The sequence below is a fragment of the Cucurbita pepo genome, chromosome 9 (genome assembly GCF_057944985.1).
Source record: "Cucurbita pepo subsp. pepo isolate OVF chromosome 9, ASM5794498v1, whole genome shotgun sequence".
Lineage (NCBI taxonomy): Eukaryota > Viridiplantae > Streptophyta > Magnoliopsida > Cucurbitales > Cucurbitaceae > Cucurbita > Cucurbita pepo.
Genome location: NC_141806.1, coordinates 1,144,920 through 1,169,414, shown reverse-complemented (window position 1 = coordinate 1,169,414; position 24,495 = coordinate 1,144,920). Strand labels below are relative to the sequence as shown.

Below are 24,495 nucleotides of genomic sequence, written 5' to 3'. Positions count from 1 at the left end.
TTTTATTTCATTTTATTTTATTTAGACATTTTTATTAAGTTAATTAGAGCTATCAGGTTGAGTTGAATTTATTTTTTTTAATTTATTTAACAAAATAGACATAACTCAACGATAATTAACGCTTATCATCTACAAAATGTAAGAGATTCAAATCATCAACTCAAAATGTACTTAAAAAAAAAATTATATATATATATATATATATATATATATATATATATATATATATATATTATTATTGTAATAAAATAATGAAAAATAAATATAAACATCAAATATGGTAGAAAATAATATTAAAAGAATAAATGGAAAAGAAGGGAACACGTGACAGAAGTGTGAGAAGGGACGGACCGCAACAGGATGCATGAGAATGAGGAAAAGAAAGAATGTAATTGGACGACAACAGCTTAGGTGGGACCCACTCTCATTTATATTAGAAAACTTGTCTGTACCACCAAATCCAATCCAACATCTTCTTCCTCTTATGTTTCTTTTGCTTTCACCCACGCGCCACCCCCGCGCGTGTTCTCACTCTTCCTAATTAACCAAATTAATAATAATAATAATAATATAAGTTTATTAGTTCCCTTTTGTTCATCAAATGTTAGATAATTTGAGCAATAAAAGTAAATTTAGAAGCGAATGAATAGTGTAGCTCGTTTCTTTTAGAAATGGAATAATCTATAATCCTTTCATCAGCTCCGCGCTCGTCAAAAGTCGAGCAGTTCACACTGAGAATAGAAGCACATCAAAACCGAAAGCGAAGTGCGAATTAGCTCCGAAAACTGGTGGTGTATATCCAGCAGGAACAAATCATCATAAAAGCATTATTTATGAATAATACAGTATTGGCAAACACCCAAAGGCAGATGAGAACCCAAATCTTCAGCTATCAAATGTACAAAGAGCGGTGTGGGGGAGGAGGAGGGGACCTACAGACATACAAATAAACTTCCCAGCTTTCCTCTATAACATCGTGCTCGTGCTCGTGCTCGTGCTCAGTTAATAAATCAAAGCCGCCTATCGTTGATTAAGTTAAAGGAACGGGTGGAGGATTACCGGCCGGGCATCTCTGTCGACGGGGTCGTCTAGTTGTCTTGCCCCAACCAGTCAGGCTTCCATCCTCCAGACCCATTTCAATGTTACTTAGTTGCTGTATCAGCTGATTACATGCTGAATGCACAGGGGGCGGGGGACTGATCACCGATCGTCGTCTTCCCCTACCGCAACCATTTCTAGTAGAGTTCCTCCTCGTAACTCCGCAATGCCAAGAGTGGCCTGTTGCTCGCATTAGGCCACCAAATGTTTGAAGATCTTCTGTAACCTCATGTCTTGATAGAGAGGAAAGGCCTGGAAGGATGTCCTTCTGGAAGTCCCTCCGCTGCCTTCCTCTCCTCGTCTGGCCCTTTCGGGGTCGATTTTGTAACAAATTGGTTCCAGAAGCTTCGATTTCCATACTTTCTGGAAGCAGGGGCTTCGGCATGTAGTCTTCTTCACCGACCTCTGCTAGCCTCAATGTCATGTATTCAAAGTAATCAATCCCTCTCAGAGAGGTTTCCTCATTATTCTTGTCATCTTTGGCTCTCAATACAGTATCAGACGTGACCTGTACATCGTCCCCCCGTGTGGAAACTATCTCGGCAAACCAATTTAGGAGATCGTTCGAAGAATCTTCCAACACGTTGCTAACATTATCGTCCAAATGACAGGAAGGCCCACAAGAAGAGATGGCAACTATTGCATCTGCTGCTACAGCCATAAGATCGTCCTGAATATCAACAGCCTTATGCTGAGGAGATTGTGATTGCTGTTCATCTGCATCGATATCGTCTTCAGTCTCGGGCATTGCCGGGGCTTCTAAGTCTATATCTATCACAACCTTTTCCTTGGCACTCGAAGAAGCCAGAGCTAGAGGTGTCATAGATGCTTCTTCATCATCAACACACGAGTTCAAATCAATATTAACTCTAACAGTAGAAATTTTCGCGTCGTTTCCATTTCTAACGGTCAGAGATCCAGTAGTAACGTTATCTGACTCGAAAACTGAAGGATCAGAAGGCAAATTGATATCAAATACTCTAGTTCTCTGATTATGTTCCACGTCATTCTCGGATGGATTAGGAAAAGGTACCGACGGGGATGTAAGAGAAAACGACTCATTCTTAGAAACGTGTGGCCCTTCAAAAATGGGAAACCCAAGAAGTTTTTTGTTACTCTGGCATTCACCATGTTCCAACCTTCTGGGCTCAATGTTACTACACCGTGAATTCGACTCGATGTTCGGATAACATATAACTTTACTGCCATTTTCAGTTCCATTTCTGTCTGAAAACTGATTCTTTGGTGAGAGCACAAAACTAAGCTCTCCAGTCATAGAGAATCTTCTTGAATCAATCGTTTCATTCTTACGAGCAGGTACAGCTCTCGACCATGGTAAGACATTATGATGGTCCTCATTCTTTTGTTCTGCCTCTCTGGTTCTGTAATTCAGTTGTTGACCTGCCTCATTAGATAAGGTTTTTGAGAGCACTACATTCAAGTTAATGTCTCTAGGAGAATTCGTGCCCACACAACCCGAGCCATTGTAATAGTTGGTCACATGGTCATGCCTTATGGTACCTTTGGAACCAGAGGTAGGCCCGAGATAAAATCCATTCCGGTAAGGAGTTTCACAACCAGACCCCGGGTTTGATCTTGACCCACTACTCAAATTCCATCTATCTCCAAAAATTCCATTATTCTGAGATGATGATGAAGTAAAACTCTTGTGAACGCCAGCAGACGATTTCAAGGACGGCTGTGCATGAAATAATGTCGACTTTTGGGAGCTGTTGCCATTCGGCTTTTCCCAAGACGAACCAGACTGAGCCCAAGACTTGCCCATGTCAGAAGGAGCGATCGGATATGTACAAGACGTCTGGGAAGCTAGACGATAACCGGGATCTCCAGCATTCGACATTTCATAACCTCTTTTGGACAATTGCAAATCATTAACTGGCCAGTCCAACTCCTGATGAACCTTGCTTTTATCATTGAGATAGAAGACTGGAAGTTCATGAAACTTGTTGAGTGGAACTTGCATTGGATTAGAAGATATATGGAACTTTTCCATCTGACCATGATTAAAAGGTTTCTCACTCTCTTTACTACGACCTGAAATAAAATATGATATCAAACTTTCAGATTTCATGGCATGAAAGTTTTATAAGAATGTTCATGCAATATAAAGAAGAAATAATACCTGCTTTAAAGATGTTAGGGAATGCCTCCCTTCTATTTCCGTTCTCAATATACGAATTCCTATTCATTGCATGTCCACCTTCGTTACTAGAGCACGGAAAGATTTCTTGCTTCGTATAGGACGGAGCGGGGCCTTGAGTCTCCCCATTGCTGGAGTCACGAGCACTAGGAAGATCGAAAAAATTGGACCCATTTGCCTCTTCAACCTGAATGGGCTCGTTTAAGTCAGCTAAACCACATTTGTTCCACAAACTCGAGTCAGATCTCAAAGTAGCACTTTGGCCGCCACTTTTTTCACCAGGATTCACACAACTCTGAGTCTCACATTTCTTGTTACCATTTGAATGGCAACCCAGCATGGGGTGCACTTTTTCATCGTGAAATACCTCCCCTTCTTCGCTATCAGCATACTCGTCTGCTGGAAGTTGAAGATCGAATGTTTTCCTTCGAAACTTTGAGGGTCTGGATTCTAGTACCTCGCAGTCTTTTGAACTAGTTCCGTTTTGGGATGGTAAGAGACCGCTTCTATTGTTTTCTTTCAAAGAACTTAAAGATGATTTTACATCTTCAATGCAAGGTGCAGATGGTCTACCATTGGAAGAATTTGCAAGAGGAAAGCTTGGGAGATGCCATTTCCTCGCACCCTCAGGCGTACTTTGAGATGCTAGAGGACTAGAGGAGAACGATATGTCAATTGGCATCTGGTGTCTGTGTTCCGATCTTTTGATATCGTTCATTAACTCTCTTTGTTTTATATATAACCGATGCAGTTCACGAACCTGCTCGATGACAAAAGATGGAAAACTCAAAAAACAATGTGAGCATAACAACAGAAGTTCAAAGAAACAATCGGAACGAATGTTACCTGGCTCCTGAATAGGGCTTCATGCTCGAGCATTGTCCTCTTCACAGCATCTCTATCACAGCCTAGATATGCATCTGAGGTAGCTCTTGGCAAAATTCCGTTATAATATTGGCCACTCTGACACGCTTTTTCACTATAATATAATGGCCAGCTACAACCATGAGAATCTTCATTCAGATCCCTCATTGAATGATAACCTGGCAAATAACTTTCATACTGCACTTTTGTTCCCATTCCTGAGTCAATGAAGATTCATTGAATTGTTATGTATTCATAATGAACAGGGTCTATTAGAAACGTAACTATTAGCAAATCTAAAGAAGCAGACCTTCACATGGATGTATTAGATAATAAATGGGTATTCATAAGAGCGCATCTCGATTCTACCGTGATATAAAAAATAATCTCTAAGCTAAAAGCATAAGTCAAGCCAGAAACAAGGACATCGATCTTCAACTTTGGAAGTATGGTCATCGACTTGGGCATCCAAATGGTTGGGGACAAATTGAGACACGAGATAACGTTGTTATCGGTAGGGTAACAAAACGAGCAATTTGATGGTTTTTCTTAGAAAGGGTAAAAAATTGAAGTCCTGAGGGCTCTCATTATTTTGTTCTCCCTATAGCAGTTGCTTCTTCTATTCTCCAAGGTGCTGGTAATCCTTTAGTCCAGATAATGCCTCTCCAAATCGAATGCGTCCTCTGAGCTTACCTTGGAGGATATTCCTTGTAGACAAAATCTCACCATCCTCCCATTTTCAACATCGAGATTATACTCTCTAGGCTCAACGTTAAAGAGATAGCACATGTGGACCACGAGAATATGTATACTAGTTTTGGATCTGAACTAATGCCAGAATGATCACTCGTGGTCTTGTATCATATAGGAAGACCCAAAAGATGATTTAGATATAGGGATTTGTCGACTCGAGAGGTGAGAATAATGTCCTAAAGGAAGAGTTACTCGGGGGGTCGGGCAACTTGTAGGTATTTCGAACAGAAGATTTTGAGTGAAACACATAGAAAAACTGTAATCGGGTTTCTTGTTAGACCAATCAGTTCTTACAGAGATCTCATTATAGAATCAAACAGCCGTCCTCTTACTACCATACCCTAGCAATTTGCTTTGGCACAAAAATAAAATGAATTGCTCCAATATCCAAGAACATTGGAAAAAACTCTTCAGCAATCGACATAAAACTGCTACTAGCATATGATACAAGTCGTTCGATTCATCAGTTTGATAACCACTAAGCACGCGCAGATGCCACTCTAAAGCAACACTCAATGGGAGCGGATAATGCGCTTTCTACACAAATGAATAGGGATCTTTTGCAGAAAATGCGCTCTCAAGAAAATCAGTGTCAAGTAAGAGGTAGTGGTTAGTATAGTCCAGACGAGTTTTCGCAATATACGCACGAACCTTCTTCACACACCAATAAACCAACTACTTCAAGCACCAGAATACTGTTCACAAGCTAGGGACTTAATGGCAACCGTCTTCAACTCGAAGAAGCTACTTATTACTCAGTAACAACTCATGGAGTAATTCAACTGAGTAGTTCAGATCAGTTGCTAAGAAAGTGTACACCAGCAGCTAAAGCATTACAGCATTGAGCATCAAAAAATTACAGCCATCTCAAGTGGCTAGTTGCTCAGCAGCAGTAAATTAGTCCCTTATGTTAACTTCAAAGCAGGAAGAAATGGATCGCTGAAAATCCATGAAAATGCTTCAAACCAGAGAACAAAAAGCAGAAAACGACCAAAATTACAGCCATGATGCATTAAATCCTCCCAAACTCAACAAAACACGATCAAAACGAAACAAATCGATTCTCCCCACAGCCACATATGAACATCATCTCCAAATCTCAACAAACAAATCCCCAAATGTAGGAGACACAATCCAGGGCAATTACCAGCAAAACACAAGCAGTGGAATCCTCAAATTTATAATTGGGAAACAGTTCCGCAAGTAAAACATGATTAAGAAAACCACAGAACATGAAATTAAGAAAACCTACGAAAAAGGAATCATCGGAATCGAAAAGAAGCCGATAAATGAAATTAAAAGATGAATAGATGGAAAAATTACCTTAAACCCACATCGTCCGATTCGATAGCTCAAGAACCCTTCAGAGATTCAGCCATTAACGCAAGACCTTAAGAGAAAGCGAAAATTAAGAGCGCGAGAGTCTGAGCATCAAAGAAGGAAAAAGAAAGGCAATAAGAAATTGATGTAAAACAGCAGTGAGAGAGAGAGAGGTTAGATCGTCATCGAGGTGGAGAAAGAGGAGGAGATTTTCGATCTGCTGGGCCACTCTCTCTCTCTCTCTCTCTCTCTCTCTCTAAACGTAAAGAACTGAGAGAATTTTGAGGGAGGGAGAGAGAAATGGATTGAAGAGAAGAAGCTCGTTGATTTTAATTTTTTGGAGAAGAGAAAAGAGAGAGATCCCAGATAAGAAATCTTCACACAAACGAACAACCTTCTAAGAACAGTGACCTGAAATTTGTCAACATCCGGTCTCTTTTTATTCTCTGCTTTTTCTTCACTTCCTCTCTCTCCCATCCATATTTTACTTTTTTGGAATTTCTATACAAAAATTAAAAAAATTAAAAAAATTAAAAAATTAAAAAATTAAAAAATTAAAAATTAAAATTACTCTTTTCTCTCTCTCTCTCATATATTGAAGTAAACAAAAAGAAATGGGCATTTTCTAGATTCTCTCCACCTTCCTTGCTTTTGGTGCATATATTAATTTAATATTTTATCCTAAATTTCTAACTATTTTTTATTCACTTAAATATGTAAACATATCCATTCTTTTCTTTTTTCATGAAGAAAATAAAAATATTTTTCTTTGTGCAGTGGTTGAATCCTACTCAGAATTAATAATTCTTTTTAATTTTAATGACATTTTTAAATGCCACTCTCGTCGTTAATTATTATTATATTTTGTATAATGAAAATATTTAGGTCAAGCGAGTTATGGAGTAAGATCAATAAATAGTTATTGACTTTCATTATGTGTAGTTCACTGTAAAGTTATAGGTGATCATGGTTAGATGATGAAAGTCGCTAATTTAGGGAATGATTATGAGTTTATAATCAAATAATACTATCTCCGTTGAATGAGGCCTTTTTGGGAAGCCCAAAGCAAATCGACCTTTTGGGGAACTCCAAAGCAAAGCCATGAGAGCTTTATGCTCAAAGTGGACAATATCATACCATTGTGGAGAGTCGTGTTCATTTAACATGGTATCAGAGTCATGCTTTAAACTTTAGTCATGTTCATTTAACATAGTATCAGTGTCATGCCTTAAACTTAGTCGTGTTCATTTAACATGGTATCAGAACAATGCCTTAAACTTAGTCGTGCCAATAGATGGGTAAATCCTCAAATATCGAACAAAGGATTCGAAAAGAAAAGGAGTCGAGCCTCCTCGAATTTAAAAGACAGATATATATTGATGTGAAATTTAGTAAGTTTAGATAATTAATTATTAAATTTAATATTAGATAATTAGGGGTTAAAAAATTGAGGGGAAAAAGGAAAATTAATATTAGAAAATGAAGTGAAATTGATTAGGTAATTTACAGCGTTTAATTGGCTAATGCAACAGACAAGGGTGGGGTCCAGTTGATACTGTGAGAAGGATGAGGTTTATTTGAGTTTCGTTATAAAATGCCCATCGGATTACACAGAATTACGAAAATGGCACTGCTGAATTCTCCTCTATTTTGTTTTGAGCAGCTGGAAGTTTTTTAAGGAAATTATATTACATAATTGATAAATTTGGAAGATAAACTGACACGTCGTTCAAGATACGACTTTAACAGCCCACGTGGCACGTTCCCATGGGCATGGTTGGTGGAATGTTTAATCCTTCTGTTTCTATTTTCGTAGTATTTTTATATTTTCCTGTTTTTTTTAATTAAATGAAAAAATATTTTGTACCGAAAAAAAAAAACGCCATTTTATTTTGGAATTTAATATTTATTTTTCCGTTCACTAATTTTATTAGATTTATTCATAGTTTAAAAAATTAAAAAATTTAAACAATAGGATGAATTTAACTCAATTTATAATTTAAATAAATAAAAAATTTATCGATGAAATTAGTTCATAATTTTTTCTAAAATTAAATTAGAATATTCATTAATTTTAAAAAGCATATTTTTTCATTATGATAGATTATTTTTATTTAATTTTATAAATAAATTAAAATTTTTGAGGGGTAAATTTTAATTAAAATAAATAAATAAATATTTTACTAACTAAAATTTAATTAAATATTTGAAAATTTTACCATTTAAGCCAACCATTGAAAAATAAAACATTTTTTTCCGAGTAGAAAAAATTTTATTTTTTATGTTATGATATTTGGGGGAAGCAAAAGTAATTATCTCGAGCGGTAAATAGTAGCGCTTATTGTATTTTAACCAATTTTTGTGTTAAAAATTTGAAACTCCACTCCAAAATATTTATAATTAATAAAAAAATCACATATTCTGACGTAAAAATAATATTTTTATAATAAAATTCATTTTTTTAATCAAAATTATATATTTTATATCAATTAAGTTATGCAATATGCTCTGGATTATTAAATAATCGTTACGGGATGGTAGCGATATCGAATTGAATGAATAATATAGCAATGCATCTTAGCGTGGGGCCATTTGTTCATATGAACTGTGAAGTCCAAATCCATGGCCCCAAAAACACCCATCTTTCTCTCCTTCTAATGGTAATGAGGTGGGACGTGGAGCATCACACATCAATCTGGGGATGCCCGAAAAGTGGAAATATCAATTCTTAATGCCGCCTCAATATTAATATTATTATTATTAATAAAAGTTTTCCAATATTTATTTCCTTAATTTCCATAAATCCATATTTTCATGTTTATAATTAATTTATGTATCCTTTAAAAATATAATGAAGTTCATTTTTTTGTAAACAATAAATATTTGATTAATTAAGACATATTTTCATTTTTAAAAAAATAATAATATTATCACTTACCATATTAAAGTTTTAAATAAGTAAATAAATATTTAAAATAAAAGAGTAGATAGCAGATATTGTGCTGTTTGGGCTTTCCCTTTCCAACTTCCCTTAAAACGCGTCTATCAGGGGAAGGTTTACACACCCTTATAAATGGTGGTTTGTTCTCCCCCAACCAATGTGGGACATCACAATCCACCCCTCTTTGGAGCCCAGCGTCCTCGCTGGCACTCTTTCCTTCCTCCAGCTGTCGGGCTTCCCCTCAAGGCTTTAAAACACGTCTACTAGGGAAAGGTTTCCACACCCTTATGAATGGTGGTTTGTTCTCCTCCCTAATCAATTTGGGACATCACAATCTACCCCCCTTCGGGGCCCAGCGTCCTCGCTGTCACTCTTTTCTTCCTCCAGTAGCTGACACTCTTTCCTTCCTCCAATCAATGTGGGACCACCCCCAAATCCACCATCTTTTGGGCCTATCGTTCTTACTGGCACACTGCCTCGTTGTAACGACCCAAATTCACCGTTAGAAGATATTGTCTTATTTGGGCTTTCCCTTTCAAGCTTCCACTTAAGGTTTTAAAATGCGTGGAAAGGTTTCCACACCCATATAAATGGTGATTTGTTTTTCTCCCTAACCAACGTGGGACATCACAGTACATCTAAACGTATTTACTGTTAAATTGTTTGGTTAAAGTAGTGTAGTTTTGGAATTATAGTTTTAAAAAAATAGAGACAATAAAATACGTTAATATAATAAAAATACAATGAGATGGGATTAAAATATAGTTTAGTGACATCGTGACTTAATATGAATAATAATTTAAATAAATGGGTTGAAAGGATATTTTAAATTTTATTTATTTTGCATAAAATAAAGATAAATGATAAATAAATAAATAAATAAGAGAGAGAGAGAGTGGTCCCATTGGAAAGATTGTTATCAATTTCATGGAAAATGAGTGAGTCTTTCCAAAGCAACTAATAAGGAGGAATATTTGGCAAAAACTGGGAGTGGGCCCACCACTCACCCCACCTTTTTTATGTATTTTAAAATTTAAATTAATAACAAAATAATAATAATAATAATTTAATTATGAAACGATTTTAATTAATTAAATTAAATGTACTTTTCAATTTTCAACCTAATTAAGTAATTTCCATGTATACCCTTCGAAGGAGGGGAAAAGGGGACTTTATTAATGGGTAAAGTCATACTTTCCCATGTACCAGAAGAGAGAGACATACTTTAAATAATAATAATAATAATAAAATGAGATACATTTAATTTAATATTTATTTGTTTATTGTGCGCCGAGGATGGAAACTGTGTATAAATAATAATTAGTAAGGTGACCAAATGGGGAATTTAGCTCAATCTGAAGTTTGATTTGTGAATTTTAAGGTTTCTATGTTAATTTAGGCCCGATTTAATAATAATTAAAAAGTTAATTTTAAGCTATTGTAACATTCCAGACTGTAATTTTTGAATAATACAATTAGCCGTCACGTAATTATTAAAGAATCAATAATAAAATAAAATAAATAAAAACAGCTATATGCCTGTGCTATACTGGCAACCGAGTTAAGTGGAGCCTCGGTCAGTTCCCCACAACTCTGGTCGGCCTTTCTTTGTCCCTTAAAATTAAAATTCAATTCAGTCCACTTTTTTTATCCTTTTTATCCGGAGATAATATTTGGTAATTAGTTATGAAATATATTTTAGATATTCGTAATTAATATATGATTTAATTAACCGTATATTTTATTTTATTTTTAATATTTAATTAGTTTAATTTGGAACTTGTATGTTATTTAAACGTCAGGAATATTACACACCTTCATCTCAATTCTATTTCTCATTCTTAACAATATAATTTTTTAAAAAATTATCCCAATAAAATAAAAAATTTAAATAAAGGTGTTCATATGACTTTATAACCTACCCTAATTTTTTTTAAAATAGATTTTAACGTTTGTAATTGATGTTAGTGATGTATGTGACTTGTAAACGTGTTAGATATTTGAACTTTATAAGACTTTAGTTTAATGTAATATGTATTGGGAATACTTTTAAAATAATAACCCGACGAAGGTTAAGTTGTGAAGAGAAGATGAAAGGGGAAGGGTGTTTTAGTAATTTACAAAGGTTAGGAATGCGATGGAAAATTAGGGTATTATTCGAATCGAATCCGTACACATGCTTCACGCCGTCCAAATTCCAAAAAGGGCATTGCGGCGAAAATTGCAAACAAGCGAAGCAATCAAAACCTCTTCGCTCTCAAATCCCCATGTCGATTTCCGTCCACGAATCTAGGCCACCTACAAATTCTCTCCCCGTTCTGCCCCTCATTTACAAACAACGTAATTACCAAACCACCCCCATATTTTATTTGTTATTACACAAATACCCCTCCCATGACGACGGTGGTCCCCACGCTCGAATCTGAAATTAATAATATTTTTCATTTTTTAATATTATATATATTTTTGAATTCGGCCTTTCGAGTCTGCTCTTCGTCGCCATCAGTCTCTTTCCCGTTTATCCATCCCCCTTCCCCACAGACAATTTTTAAGCCCTTTTCAGTAACTCTCCTCCACTCCCTTTTCCACCCTCCGATCTGCCTCTCTCTATCTTCCATTCAACGGCTGAGATTAAATGTTATTTTTTCCGTTTTGATTTTATTTTGGTAAAATTTTAATTTTAATTTTTTTAAATATAAAAATCTCTGGGTCTTCATACTTCTAATTTTATATTAAAATAATTTTAAATTTTAAAAATCCCAAAATTCTTATTATGTATGTTTTATTCAAATACTTCAATTTATCTAATTTATTATATTTTGATTTCGTTCAAGTTTTAAATACATATTTTTAAATTTTAATTTGATTATAATATTTTTCAATTTTCTTTTCATCTTATTTTCACGATAATTAATTAAACCTGTCTATGAAAAGTAAGATATGTTTTTTTTTTAAAGATTATGGTGGCAAATGTAATCGCTATTGTGGGTCCCAATTCACATGTCATATGCACCAGAGCCAACTTATGACGTGGCCCAGCAATCAGATTTGTCATTTTCACTCGTGTTAAATTCTTATTACCATAAATTAAAGAAAATAAAAAAAAAACTTAATTATACTAATAAAAGAAAAAAAAAAACAAATGAGTTAATTTTGATTGGGTATTTAGGATTTTATTCCCAGGGTTGCATGGACGGCTCCCGTATAGAGTACATTACATTACACAGTAGCCCTAATACAAAATTCTTTTTATTTATTTATTTATTTTTGAAAAAAATATGTTCTGTGTGGGTCCCACCGTTTGGTAAAGTATAAAAATCCTAGGGTTGACCGCTAATCATGAAAGCGTCGTTTGTTTCCGGTGGGCCCCACCTAATTGCTCCCTTCCACATATGCGGGGGTTGTCCAGTCAATATGGCCGAGGTTAAGCTGACAGCTGGGAGAGTCAACATGGGCCTTTCCTAGCCCAATTTCAAAATCTTATTATTGGGCTTTATGTTCGGCCCAGATCTAATTAGAAAATAAGAAGAAAGGACTAAAGCGGAATAAGAGAAGAAGAGTGGGGATATTTTGGTCAGAATAGGTGTACAACATCGTACGGTGGTGATTGAGCAGTTAGACGTCTTATCTGATCGATCTCAGCGACCAGATCCAATGCGTTGTCGTTTTAAGGTCTGTTACATCCACAGCCTTAAAAACTGTGCTGTGGTACTGCCATTTATGGACCCAGTTTGGTTCATTTCTTGTTTTATTATGACAATAATGAATTTGGTGGAAAAATTTATAAATACAGATATATATATATATATAATTTTAAAAACAATAGTATCTGAGCTGTTTTATTAGTTTTATTTAACGGAAAATTTTAATTTAATATTTTTAACATTATTAAAAAAAAACATTTTTCTTTATTAAAATAAACTCATTTAATTGTTGCCTAAACAAATAATACATTTCACTCATACGAGCTTTCCTTAAATTATTAAGTTAAAGGGTAAATTTGAATAATCATCGTATTAAATTTAACATAATTCAATAATAAAAATATATTATATTCGGGAAAGGTTTACTATATACCATATACCATATACCATATTTTACACTGAATTATTTAAACATAAAATTAATGTCTATAGATCGATATAGATAAACAAGTTTAAAAACTAAATACGTAATTTTTCTAAATTAAAAATAAATGTATTATGGTTCGAATCTATATTTTAAATGTATTGATTATTACAGAATATTATTGTCATAATTAATATTCTCTTACATTATTTCTTTTTATCAATAATTCTTTTAACATTTTGATTAGGCACCGACCCATAATTAGGTAGAACTATTTAAAAACAAAAGCTAAATTAAATTAATATCTAAATTATACTTTCAAATATGACAAATTTAATACATTTTTAAACTTTATATTTTATATTTAATAAATAATGTATGAATTAAATTTTACTAAAAACAATTTAATATTTAGATCTAATAAATATAAACATTAATTTATATTCAAGGGAATAAATATTAAAAAATTTATTAAACACAAAATAAAAATTTTATTTTAAACGTGTAATTAAATATATTAAAAAATGATTTTTGGAGCAATGTAACAAAATAAAATTAAAAGAAAAATGGAAACATCAGAAGGCGGCTGTGTCTTTATCAACTTTTGAGCTGTAAACCATACTGAGACGGCTCACCCACGTGCCAACTCATCTTCACCATCCAATAATAATATCTGTAACTTTTTATAAATATTAAAAAATATATATTTTTATCATTAAATTTTGAATTGACGGTTAAAGTTTTATTTTGTGAATTTTTAAAGAATATTATTGAAACAAAATTTAATTTTTAAATAATCTAGCCCAAAAAAAATTATAATATTATTAATTAATTTAATTTATGGTTTTTTATGATGGTATATTCATTTATCCATAATTTTTTTAAACTATAATTTTGATTTTTAAAATGACCAAATTACCCTTCCGTTTCCATTTCACAACAATTCACATCACTCTTGCTTAGCAACAGCGCGGAACAGAATTTAGAGCGCCACAATTCACATTTGACAGTTGCGCCGTTGTTTTCTCTTGGTAGCTTCAGATTTATATGGATGCGGCTCGCATTCTCTCCAGTACTCCCATTTCGCCATTTTCTTCAATCATCGCTGTGTTTTAGAGGAAGAGAAGCTCGGTCCGAGCTGCGAAAATGGAGAAGGCTTTGACCAAGGTGAGCAGCTTGAAGGTTGGGAGCTTGTGGGTTTCAAAGAAAGCCAAGGAGGAATTCTCTAACATCACCGACGATTTCCATGTGAGTTTCTCGTTTTGTTTCTTCTTTGTGTTTGTTGATTTTGTTCTCTCGTTCGATCGTTTATTGTACCCTCTGCTGCCTGTGGTTTTCTTTGATTTTGAGTGTTGGTTTCTTTTTGTTTTTCGCGATTTAAGTAATGCAGCTCGATTTGATTGACATTGTCTGTGGATTTTGTGCTGATTTTGCGTTGATTATTGCTTATTACCAAGATTAAGGTGAGATCTGTTGGTTTCTTCCACTAATCAGAGGATTAAGCGACAGGGTTACGATTGAAGTGAAAATGGACTGATGAGGCTTCTTGGGATTTGGTTGTTTGCATCAGTTTGATTGAAAAGAAACCTTGGGATTTGGTTTCTTCCACTAATTATATTTATCAACCAAAATCTATTGGGATAAGACTCCTTGATCTGTACTAGAATGAGATCTTATATGTTAGTATTTGGAATCTGTCTGTGAAAAATGAGGATTTCTCTTTTTGCAATGATTCTTCAGTTAATTATCAATATTGGTATCAGTTAAAACGCTGAATATCTTTCGATTTCTGTGTAGGCAAACATTAAACTTAGAACTTGGTTAGAATCTCATATATGTTGTTGTTTATTGCAGACTTTTTCAACCACGGTTGAAGAGAAGGCAAAGTGGATCTTCAACAAGCTAAAAGGTAACTTCTAGCATATTATCTCATTTTATATCAGGATGAGTGCACACTTAATGCTGGTTTTGATGAGCGAAGTGCAGGACAATCCCCACCATAGGTTGAACAAGGGAATGAAACATTCCTTATAAGGGTGTGGAAACCTCTCTCTAGTAGACGTATTTTTTTTAGGGGAAGCCCAAAAGGGAAAACCCGAAGAAAACAATATATGCTAGTGGTGAGTTTGGGCTGTTACAAATGGTATCATAGCCAGACACTAGACGATGTGCTAGCGAGGACGCTGGGCTCCAAGGGGTGGATTGTGAGATCTCACATTGGTTAGAGAGGGGAACGAAACATTCTTTATAAGGGTGTGAAAATCTCTCTCTAGCAGACGCGTTCTAAAACCTTGAGGTGGATCTCGAAAGGAAAAATCCAAAGAGGATAATATCTAGTAGACGCGTTGTAAAACCTTGTTTTGTAAACTATCTTTTAGTCCCTTATGACTGCTGCCCCTCTTCCCTTGTGTTAAGTTGTAAGAGATTCAAGTGAGCATAATGGTGTAAGATTGATCATATCTTTTTCCTCCCACAGGAAAGCCATTGAAGAGCTTACCAGATTTACTTCGTGAGTACAACTTACCACCCGGCCTCTTTCCTCAGAACATAACCTGCTACGAATTTGATGAATCCAAGTCGAAGCTGATCGTCTACTTACCATCGGTTTGCGAGATAAGCTTCAAGGATTCGTCTGTAATCCGATATGCAACACGGGTTAAAGGAACTCTTCAGAGAGGGAAGCTCACAGGCATTGAAGGAATGAAGACAAAGGTCCTAGTGTGGGTGAAAGTGACAAGCGTGACGGTTGAGGGCTACAAATCTGAAAAGGTATGGTTCACTGCAGGAGTGAAGAAGTCGAGATCGAAAGATGCCTATGATAAGCCCCGTGATGCCGTTAGGGTAGAAGCATTCTGATATTCGAACCATGGCGCGCTGCTGTTAGGTATGAAGCTGAGATATGAACCCTGTAGTTACATTTGCTGCATCATTCAATCTGCATTGTTCAAATATATAGAAAGCTTAATCTTGTCAACTTTATAGATATTGTTTTAATGAGGTTTATAGATTCTCTGTAGTCATGAATGTTATAAAAATTTGTTATCAACTTGTGGAAATGAAAAGGCTTTTATCCATTGGATGAATAAACACAACTCATAGATGCGAAAGGATGCAACTCGTGGAAGAGTTGCATACCATTTATAAATACTTTCTAAAACTAAACTAAAATTTTACTTTTGTAAACTCTAGAGAACAAAAGTGCATTTTGAAGGGCTTTTTGTAAACTCGGGATAACTAAAGGGCTTTTTGTTAAAAAAAAAATCGATATGTAATAAGCTAAAGCGGACAATATCGGCTAATGGTGGCCTTGGACTGTTACGGTGATATCAGACTAGACGCCGAGTAGTGTACTAGTGAGGACACTGTGGCCTCAAGGGGTGGGTTATGAAATCTCACGTCGGTTGGAGAGGGGTGGGTTATGAAATCTCACGTCGGTTGGAGAGAAGAACGAAACATTTCTTACAAGGGTGTGGAAATCTCTCACGACAAAAGTGTTTTTTTTTGTTTTTTTTTTTTTTGGTAAAAAAAATAAAAATAAAAAATAAAATAATTTTAGTCTTTCAATTTTAATAAATTTATAAAATCTTAGTTTTATATAAAATAAATCACTAAAATTTGTAAACAATATTTAATAAGTTCTTAATAATTACGGATAGAGGACTCGTTGTTCAGGCACTTGTAAGTTGTAACGCGGTTCATAGTTCCTTCTAGCATAGAGAGGAGAGTGAAAGAGCTGGAAAACAAGAAGTCCGGGGACAGAAAACAGAACTCGAAAATGGCGATTCCCGGAGATCCAAGGGCTTTTGCAACACTAGGTCTTGTCATCCACGGCATCCTTCGACCTCCCTTCATCCTCTTAAGGTCTGAAAAACAACTCTCTCATCTTCATTTCTCTTATAATGCACTTCCTTGTCGTCATTTTCATCCGAGATTGTTGCCATTCGTCAAATGCATCTCCGTTTCTCCAACAAATGCATGGAATAGACATAGCTGTTCGGAATAGTTCGGAATAAGGAACTAGGTTAGTCGTTAGCCTTGCGATCGGCATTTTAAGTGACATCGAACATGTCTATTGTTTATAGTTTGCTAGTTACTAGCATTACTTTCCGGAGTTTGATTTTGTGATTTGCCTTTTGGCTAATTGACTATATCTTATCGGGATCGTAGTTCTTAGCTTATTTCTTCATTTCTTATGGCAGTGTTCAAATATTAGTTGTTTAGTTGCTTCTCCAGGGTTTATTAATTTTATTTGAAGCTTTGGACTCGATTTTGAACTCAACAATACATGATGCTGCTTGAACGCACCGAGTCAGGTTTAAATTTATATAATGTAGATAGCTTAGACTGTGTATTCTGATAGTTGCGAGACGGTTTGGTTTATCCTATAAAATTTTTAATGTCACTTGAGTAGATGGTGCGCTGCTTCTGATGTGGTATTTTTTAGGCGGAACCGTAAGCATACATAACTTAGAAGGCCTATCTTTTTTTTTCGGTCTGTTTGCATCAGGCTCGTAAACACTCGTTAATCTTTCGTTCTTTCATTAAAGAAGTTAAGACTTTTGATAGGAGGATTGATAAAGAGAATAGAGCAAAAGGAGCCTTCTGGAAAACTTGCAAAGTGGTTTTATTTAATTTGAGGTTCATGTAGGTGGACCTCTCTAGTTTTGTTCATAGAAGGGTTGGAATATAGGAATGAAGCCAAAAATGGCACACCATGGTAAATGAAAATGAGAGCACCTAGTATCTCCCTGCAAGATGTTGAGAGCTCAACAATTATGAACGATTACCAAAATCCTTAAGCCAAGAAATCTTTATTCTTAGTTCCATTAACGTGAACGTTTTGGAACGATCATTGGTTTGGAGGAGAACTTTTCTATCATCAACACCTAAATTGAACTCTACTGCTATGATTGGAATGCGGTGGTTAAAGATGTTTCTCTGTCTTATTTTTGATATATGAATACTAAAGCAGTAAAAACTTCAATTTGTTTAATCTTCTTGTAGTATATTTATTGTTATTCGGACCATATTTATTTTATTTCCATCAGGGTAAGCTGGCAAATTGACGAGACACTGCATTCTGGCTTTCTTCTCTCTGTCTGCTGCCCCAAATATCCCAAACCGTGAAGCCTTAAAGTCCTGAGCTGATTGAGGTATGATGATTAATGTCTTGGGCTGAATCGTATAAGGTATGTTAGATTTTATCCTAGAACATTTATTTATAATATTTAATACAAGGCAGTGTTGGAATCTTTCAACAAGGATGTTGGAGGACCACTACTGCAACACCGAATCCCTTGTAAGTATGCCACTCTAGTTCTAGTGCTACCTGGCCTATAAATTATAGAAAAGGCAACCTTGTGATCTGGAGTCAGATGCGCTACCATTACGCCACGGATCCCTTACCAATATGTCAATCTAGTTCTAGTGCCATGTGACCTATAATTTAAGCCCAATCCCAATATATAATGAAAAAGGTCTAGTGCCATGTGACCTATAATTTAAGCCCAATCCCAATATACAATGAAAAAGGCTAAATTTGGAAGATTCGTATTATCAAAAGAAGGAATGCTAGAAAAAATGGAAAACCAAGAATTTGAACCCGACGTGAATCGAACACACAACCTTCTGATCTGGAGTCAGACGCGCTACCATTGCGCCACAGATCCCTTACCACTATGTTAGTCCAGTTCTAGTGCTACGTGGCCTATAATTTAAGCCCAATCCCAATATACAATGGAAACTGTTAAATTTGGAAGATTCGTATTATCAAAAGAAGGAATGTTAGAAAAGGTTGGAAACAAGAATTTGAACCCGACGTGAATCGAACACGCAACCTTCTGATCTAGAGTCAGACGCGCTACCATTGCGCCACGGATCCCTTACCAATATGTCAGTCTAGTTCTAGTGCTACGTGGCCTATAATTTAAGCCCAATCCCAATATACAATGGAAATTGTTAAATTTGGAAGATTTGTATTATCAAAAGAAGGAATGCTAGAAAAAGTGGTAAACAAGAATTTGAACCCATGAATCAAACACGCAACCTTCTGATCTGGAGTCAAACACGCTACCATTGCGCCAGGGATACCTTACCAATATGTCAATCTAGTTCTATTGCTACGTGGCCTATAATTTAACCCCAAACCCAATATACAATGGAAATTTAACCAATATACAATGGACATTGTTAAATTTGGAAGATTCGTATTATCAAAAGAAGGAATGCTAGAAAAAATGGGAAACAAGAATTTGAACCCGACGTGAATCGAACACGCAACCTTCTGATCTGGAGTCAGACGCGCTACCATTGCACCACAGATCCCTTACCACTATGGCAGTCTAGTTCTAGTGCTACGTGGCCTATAATTTAAGCCCAATCCCAATATACAATGAAAATTGGAATTCTAGAAAAAGTGGGAAACAAGAATTTGAACCCGATGTGAATCGAACACGCAACCTTCTGATCTGGAGTCAGACGCGCTACCATTGCGCCACAGATCCCTTACCAATATGTGAGTCTAGTTCTAGTGCTACGTGGCCTATAATTTAAGCTCAATCCCAATATACAATGGAAACTGTTAAATTTTGAAGATTCGTATTATCAAAAGAAGGCTAGAAAAAGTGGGAAATAAGAATTTGAACCTGAATCGAACACGGCCTTCTGATCTGGAGTCAGACGCGCTACCATTGCGCCACAGATCCCTTACCAATATGTGAGTCTAGTTCTAGTGCTACGTGACCTATAATTTAAGCTCAATCCCAATATACAATGGAAACTGTTAAATTTGGAAGATTAATTTGAACCAGACGTGAATCGAACACGCAACCTTTTGATCTGAAGTCAGACGCGCTACCATTGCGCCACGAATCCCTTACCACTATGGCAGTCTAGTTCTAGTGCTACGTGGCCTATAATTTAAGCCCAATCCCAATATACAATGAAAATTGTTAAATTTGGAAGATTCGTATTATCAAAAGAAGGAATGCTAGAAAAAGTGGTAAACAAGAATTTGAACCCGACGTGAATCGAACACGCAACCTTCTGATCTGGAGTCAAACACACTACCATTGCACCACGGATACCTTACCAATATGTCAATCTAGTTCTATTGCTACGTGGCCTATAATTTAACCCCAAACCCAATATACAATGGAAATTTAACCAATATACAATGGACATTGTTAAATTTGGAAGATTCGTATTATCAAAAGAAGGAATGCTAGAAAAAATGGGAAACAAGAATTTGAACCCGACGTGAATCGAATACGCAACCTTCTGATCTGGAGTCAGACGCGCTACCATTGCGCCACGGATCCCTTACCTCTATGGCAGTCTAGTTCTAGTGCTACGTGGCCTATAATTTAAGCCCAATCCCAATATACAATGAAAATTGGAATTCTAGAAAAAGTGGGAAACAAGAATTTGAACCCGACGTGAATCGAACACGCAACCTTCTGATCTGGAGTCAGACGCGCTACCATTGTGCCACGGATCCCTTACCAATATGTGAGTCTAGTTCTAGTGCTACGTGGCCTATAATTTAAGCCCAATCCCAATATGCAATGAAAATTGTTAAATTTGTGGGAAACAAGAATTTGAACCCGACGTGAATCGAACACGCAACCTTCTGATCTGGAGTCAGACGCGCTACCATTGCGCCACGAATCCCTTACCAATATGTGAGTCTAGTTCTAGTGCTACGTGGTCTATAATTTAAGCCCAATCCCAATATACAATGAAAATTGTTAAATTTGGAAGATTCGTATTATCAAAAGAAGGAATTCTAGAAAAAGTGGTAAACAAGAATTTGAACCCGACGTGAATCGAACACGCAACCTTCTGATCTGGAGTCAGACGCGCTACCATTGCGCCACGAATCCCTTACCAATATGTGAGTCTAGTTCTAGTGCTACGTGGCCTATAATTTAAGCCAAATCCCAATATACAATGGAAACTGTTAAATAATGAAGATTCGTATTATTAAAAGAAAGAATGCTAGAAAAAGTGGGAAACAAGAATTCAAACACGTAACCTTCTGATCTGGAGTTAGATGCGCTACCATTGCACCACGGATCCCTTACCAACATGTCAGTCTAGTTTTAGTGCTAGATGGCCTATAATTTAAGCCCAATCCCAATGGAAACTGTTAAATTTGGAAGAATCGTATTATCAAAAGAAGGAATGAAACAAGAATTTGAACCCGACGTTAATCAAACACGCAACCTTCTGATCTGGAGTCAGACACACTACCATTGCACCACAGATCCCTTACCAATATGTCATTCTTGTTCTATTTCTACACGGATATACGATGGAAAAGGTTTGGAATCGAACACGCAACTTTCAAATCTGGAGTGAATTGCACTACCTCCACGTTGTTAGAATGAATAGACTCTCCACAATGATATGATGTTGTCCACTTTGAGCATAAGTTGGCTTTGGTTTGGGCTTCCCTAAAATATCTCATACCAATGGAGTTAGTATTACTCCCTTATAAACCCATGATCATTCCCTAAATTAGTCGATGTGGGACTTTCATCCATCCCTCGTTAGTATGTTGGCCGATAAATTAAGCCCACATTGCACCATGGATCTCTTTAACCATTGATCATTCTAGTTTTAGCCTACGCGACCTATAAAAATTCTGTCCAAGCCGATGCAACCTTTTGAACCAAAGTTCGAAGACTACCATTCCGCCACTGGTCCACTAGTAGTACTCCATGTTTTTTTAATTAATATTAATGGTTTAAAAAATGTAAATATTTAATTAATCGAATAAATGTTCTATAACATTATTGAAATGTAATCTAATATTTGTCAAATCAATTTGGACGGTTCATCTTATAATCCTATGACTAAGGTATTTATTTGCGTTTTTGATGTTTGAAACCCTAGGATTCTCACTTCCCTTTTTTCTTCTTCGTTTTTCTCGTGCCTATAAATTCGCATCTTTTCGTCTGCCCCCTCTGGCGCACGTCTCTGAGCCTAATTAGTTTTCTGTCTACTCTCCTCTTCGCACCTTTTCTCATACAGAGCCATGTCGGACGAGGAGCACCACTTTGAGTCGAAGGCCGACGCGGGAGCTTCCAAGACTTTTCCGCAGCAGGCTGGAACCATCCGTAAGAATGGTTACATAGTCATCAAGGGCAGGCCTTGCAAGGTTTATTTCGTTTTCATTCTTATTCCTCAATTCGCTCCGATCCTTTGCCCCATCTATCCATGTAATTCTTGTTTAACATGTGATATCTATGCGTTATATCTTCTGCTTCAATTTTCCTATTCTTGTTGCCCTATTAATATAGCTTTTTCAAGGGTTATTCTGTATTCAATCTTGTTCTGTGATTTTCGGTTAATTGTGTTTCTTTGATTTTCTATGATTTTACTTTTAGATTTTTTTTTTCCATAGATCACATGTTTGCTAGAATGAAACGAATGAATCGGTTGAAGCTACCATATTTCGATCTGTTTCTCTCTAGGGCTTTTGTCTTTCGTGGTTTCTGCATATTATTTGTTATGTTGTATTTATGTTCTTCAATTAGCAATCTTGGCCAAAGACTTATGCATTGCTGTTTTGTAGGTTGTTGAGGTTTCAACCTCAAAGACGGGAAAGCATGGACATGCTAAATGCCACTTTGTTGCCATTGACATTTTCACTGCTAAAAAGCTTGAAGATATCGTCCCCTCTTCACACAACTGTGATGTATGAAGATTCTTTTCCTTTCCGTTTTATACTTTTCCAGCAGGTTGTAGGTTTGTTTGTGCAAGTTTATGATTTCTGATTCTTGTAATCGTAAAACACAGGTTCCCCATGTCAACCGTACTGACTACCAGCTCATTGATATCTCTGAGGATGGATTTGTATGATCAAATCCTCTTTCTTTAGATCTTTGTCTCAGTTTCACTTGCTCATCCATCCATTTTGAGTACTGCAGCTAATTCTAATTTCAATGAAAACTTACCAGATTAGCCTGCTGACGGACAGTGGTAACACCAAGGATGACCTGAGGCTTCCATCGGACGAGAGTCTGCTGTCCCAGGTACGATTTTCTTATTGGCTGTTGACATTTTCTTGTCCTGCTGTGTTCAATTTGTCTTTAATTGCCTTGTGAAGACCACATTGCTTGTTAGGGCGAAACTATTTATTTCCTCCACTCCTTACAGTATATTATCCGGTACTTGTTTGGAGTTCTAAATGTGGATGGCTGACTATTTTTACTACCCCCTCCTTTATTATGCTTATGGGTTTGGATTTCTAGCGAAAATGTGTTAAAACGTCGATGATATAGTATGTCGATGATTAACTAACAAGAATTTCATATAATTGATAGATAGAAGAAGAACCCATGATTCCAAACCAATCACCTTTGGAGCTTTTCTATATAAAGATCAAATCTAATTATATGAGTGTCTAATATTCATATCTTGTGCTTAGTACTAACCTCTAGGAGTGTCTAATATTTGATATCTTGTGCTTAGTACTAACCTCTAGGGGGCTGATTAAGGAGTTATTTTATGAATAATTTTATGTTCATCTGCAAGTTTTCCGTTCCTTGCACGTCGGGGTCTTATTCGGAAGAACAATAGCTGCCATAGGCTATGAGTGGCATAATTTTGAAGATTGATTGTGTTGTACCTTGTGGCTCATGCAGATCAAGGATGGCTTTGCGGAGGGGAAGGATCTGATTGTGACTGTCATGTCTTCAATGGGAGAGGAGCAAATCTGCGCTCTCAAGGACATTGGCCCAAAATAGATTCTTTTGATGAATAGAAAGCAGCAAAATTTTTGGCCTCCTTGTTGCTGTTTGAATCAAGAGTTGTTTCTTGGCTAGTCTTCTTTATGTAAACTTCATAGCTGCTATGGTTGTTTAAGAGTTGTAGGATGATAATAGGTTCATGGTTTCTGATGAAGTATAATATTTATTTGCCATTAGGGGTTTCTACTTTGTTCTATTGTCACATTACAGATCTTCTTTGTTGGTCTTTTGAAGCTTGATTTTATGTTTTCTTTTGGGGACTTCAATTAGATACACACTGTGTTAATATATTTGCTGTGTACGACGCCGTGAGTACGCGTAGTACCGATATAAAAGAAAATGAAAGAAAGCCAGAAAATACTTTGTACGGTTTTAAAAATACTTTTTAAAATTTTAAAAGTTTGAAGTGAGTATTTTTAAAATATGGTATCAATCGTAATTTTTTTTTTTTTTTTTTTTGTACGTTCTAAAACAATTAGATTTTATAAACCTTACGTTTGTAATGAATTTTAATTAAATTAATAGCTATGAAC

The 24,495-nt window shown here is 35.8% G+C and overlaps 3 protein-coding genes and 7 non-coding genes across 10 annotated transcripts; 2 read left to right on the top strand and 8 right to left on the bottom strand.

The window, feature by feature from the left end:
- Positions 1–766: 766 nt before the first annotated feature.
- LOC111802426 (uncharacterized) lies at positions 767–6,604 on the bottom strand. The gene is made up of 4 exons (XM_023686777.2): positions 6,200–6,604; positions 4,106–4,341; positions 3,242–4,019; positions 767–3,153 (listed from the first exon to the last, which is right to left on the bottom strand). The coding sequence occupies exons 2-4, from the start codon at positions 4,337–4,339 to the stop codon at positions 1,031–1,033; spliced, it is 3,135 nt and encodes a 1,044-aa protein (XP_023542545.2). The 5' UTR covers positions 4,340–4,341; positions 6,200–6,604; the 3' UTR covers positions 767–1,030.
- Positions 6,605–14,165: 7,561 nt separating this feature from the next.
- On the top strand, positions 14,166–16,279 carry LOC111802763 (uncharacterized protein At5g01610). Its single transcript, XM_023687254.2, has 3 exons — positions 14,166–14,453; positions 15,060–15,114; positions 15,682–16,279. Exons 1-3 carry the CDS (start codon positions 14,352–14,354, stop codon positions 16,059–16,061), a joined length of 537 nt encoding a protein of 178 aa, XP_023543022.2. The 5' UTR covers positions 14,166–14,351; the 3' UTR covers positions 16,062–16,279.
- A 660-nt stretch (positions 16,280–16,939) lies between these two features.
- Positions 16,940–24,231, top strand: LOC111786207 (eukaryotic translation initiation factor 5A-4). The gene is made up of 7 exons (XM_087127070.1): positions 16,940–17,066; positions 18,254–18,358; positions 22,242–22,368; positions 22,786–22,908; positions 23,010–23,066; positions 23,171–23,245; positions 23,858–24,231. Exons 3-7 carry the CDS (start codon positions 22,246–22,248, stop codon positions 23,957–23,959), a joined length of 480 nt encoding a protein of 159 aa, XP_086983196.1. The 5' UTR covers positions 16,940–17,066; positions 18,254–18,358; positions 22,242–22,245; the 3' UTR covers positions 23,960–24,231.
- Positions 18,803–18,874, bottom strand: TRNAW-CCA (transfer RNA tryptophan (anticodon CCA)). The gene has a single exon. It is a non-coding gene; the product is annotated as a tRNA-Trp (tRNA).
- TRNAW-CCA (transfer RNA tryptophan (anticodon CCA)) lies at positions 19,458–19,529 on the bottom strand. The gene has a single exon. It is a non-coding gene; the product is annotated as a tRNA-Trp (tRNA).
- TRNAW-CCA (transfer RNA tryptophan (anticodon CCA)) lies at positions 19,637–19,708 on the bottom strand. Its single transcript has one exon. It is a non-coding gene; the product is annotated as a tRNA-Trp (tRNA).
- Positions 20,453–20,524, bottom strand: TRNAW-CCA (transfer RNA tryptophan (anticodon CCA)). The gene has a single exon. It is a non-coding gene; the product is annotated as a tRNA-Trp (tRNA).
- On the bottom strand, positions 20,632–20,703 carry TRNAW-CCA (transfer RNA tryptophan (anticodon CCA)). The gene has a single exon. It is a non-coding gene; the product is annotated as a tRNA-Trp (tRNA).
- On the bottom strand, positions 20,805–20,876 carry TRNAW-CCA (transfer RNA tryptophan (anticodon CCA)). The gene has a single exon. It is a non-coding gene; the product is annotated as a tRNA-Trp (tRNA).
- On the bottom strand, positions 21,017–21,088 carry TRNAW-CCA (transfer RNA tryptophan (anticodon CCA)). The gene has a single exon. It is a non-coding gene; the product is annotated as a tRNA-Trp (tRNA).
- Positions 24,232–24,495: the final 264 nt, after the last annotated feature.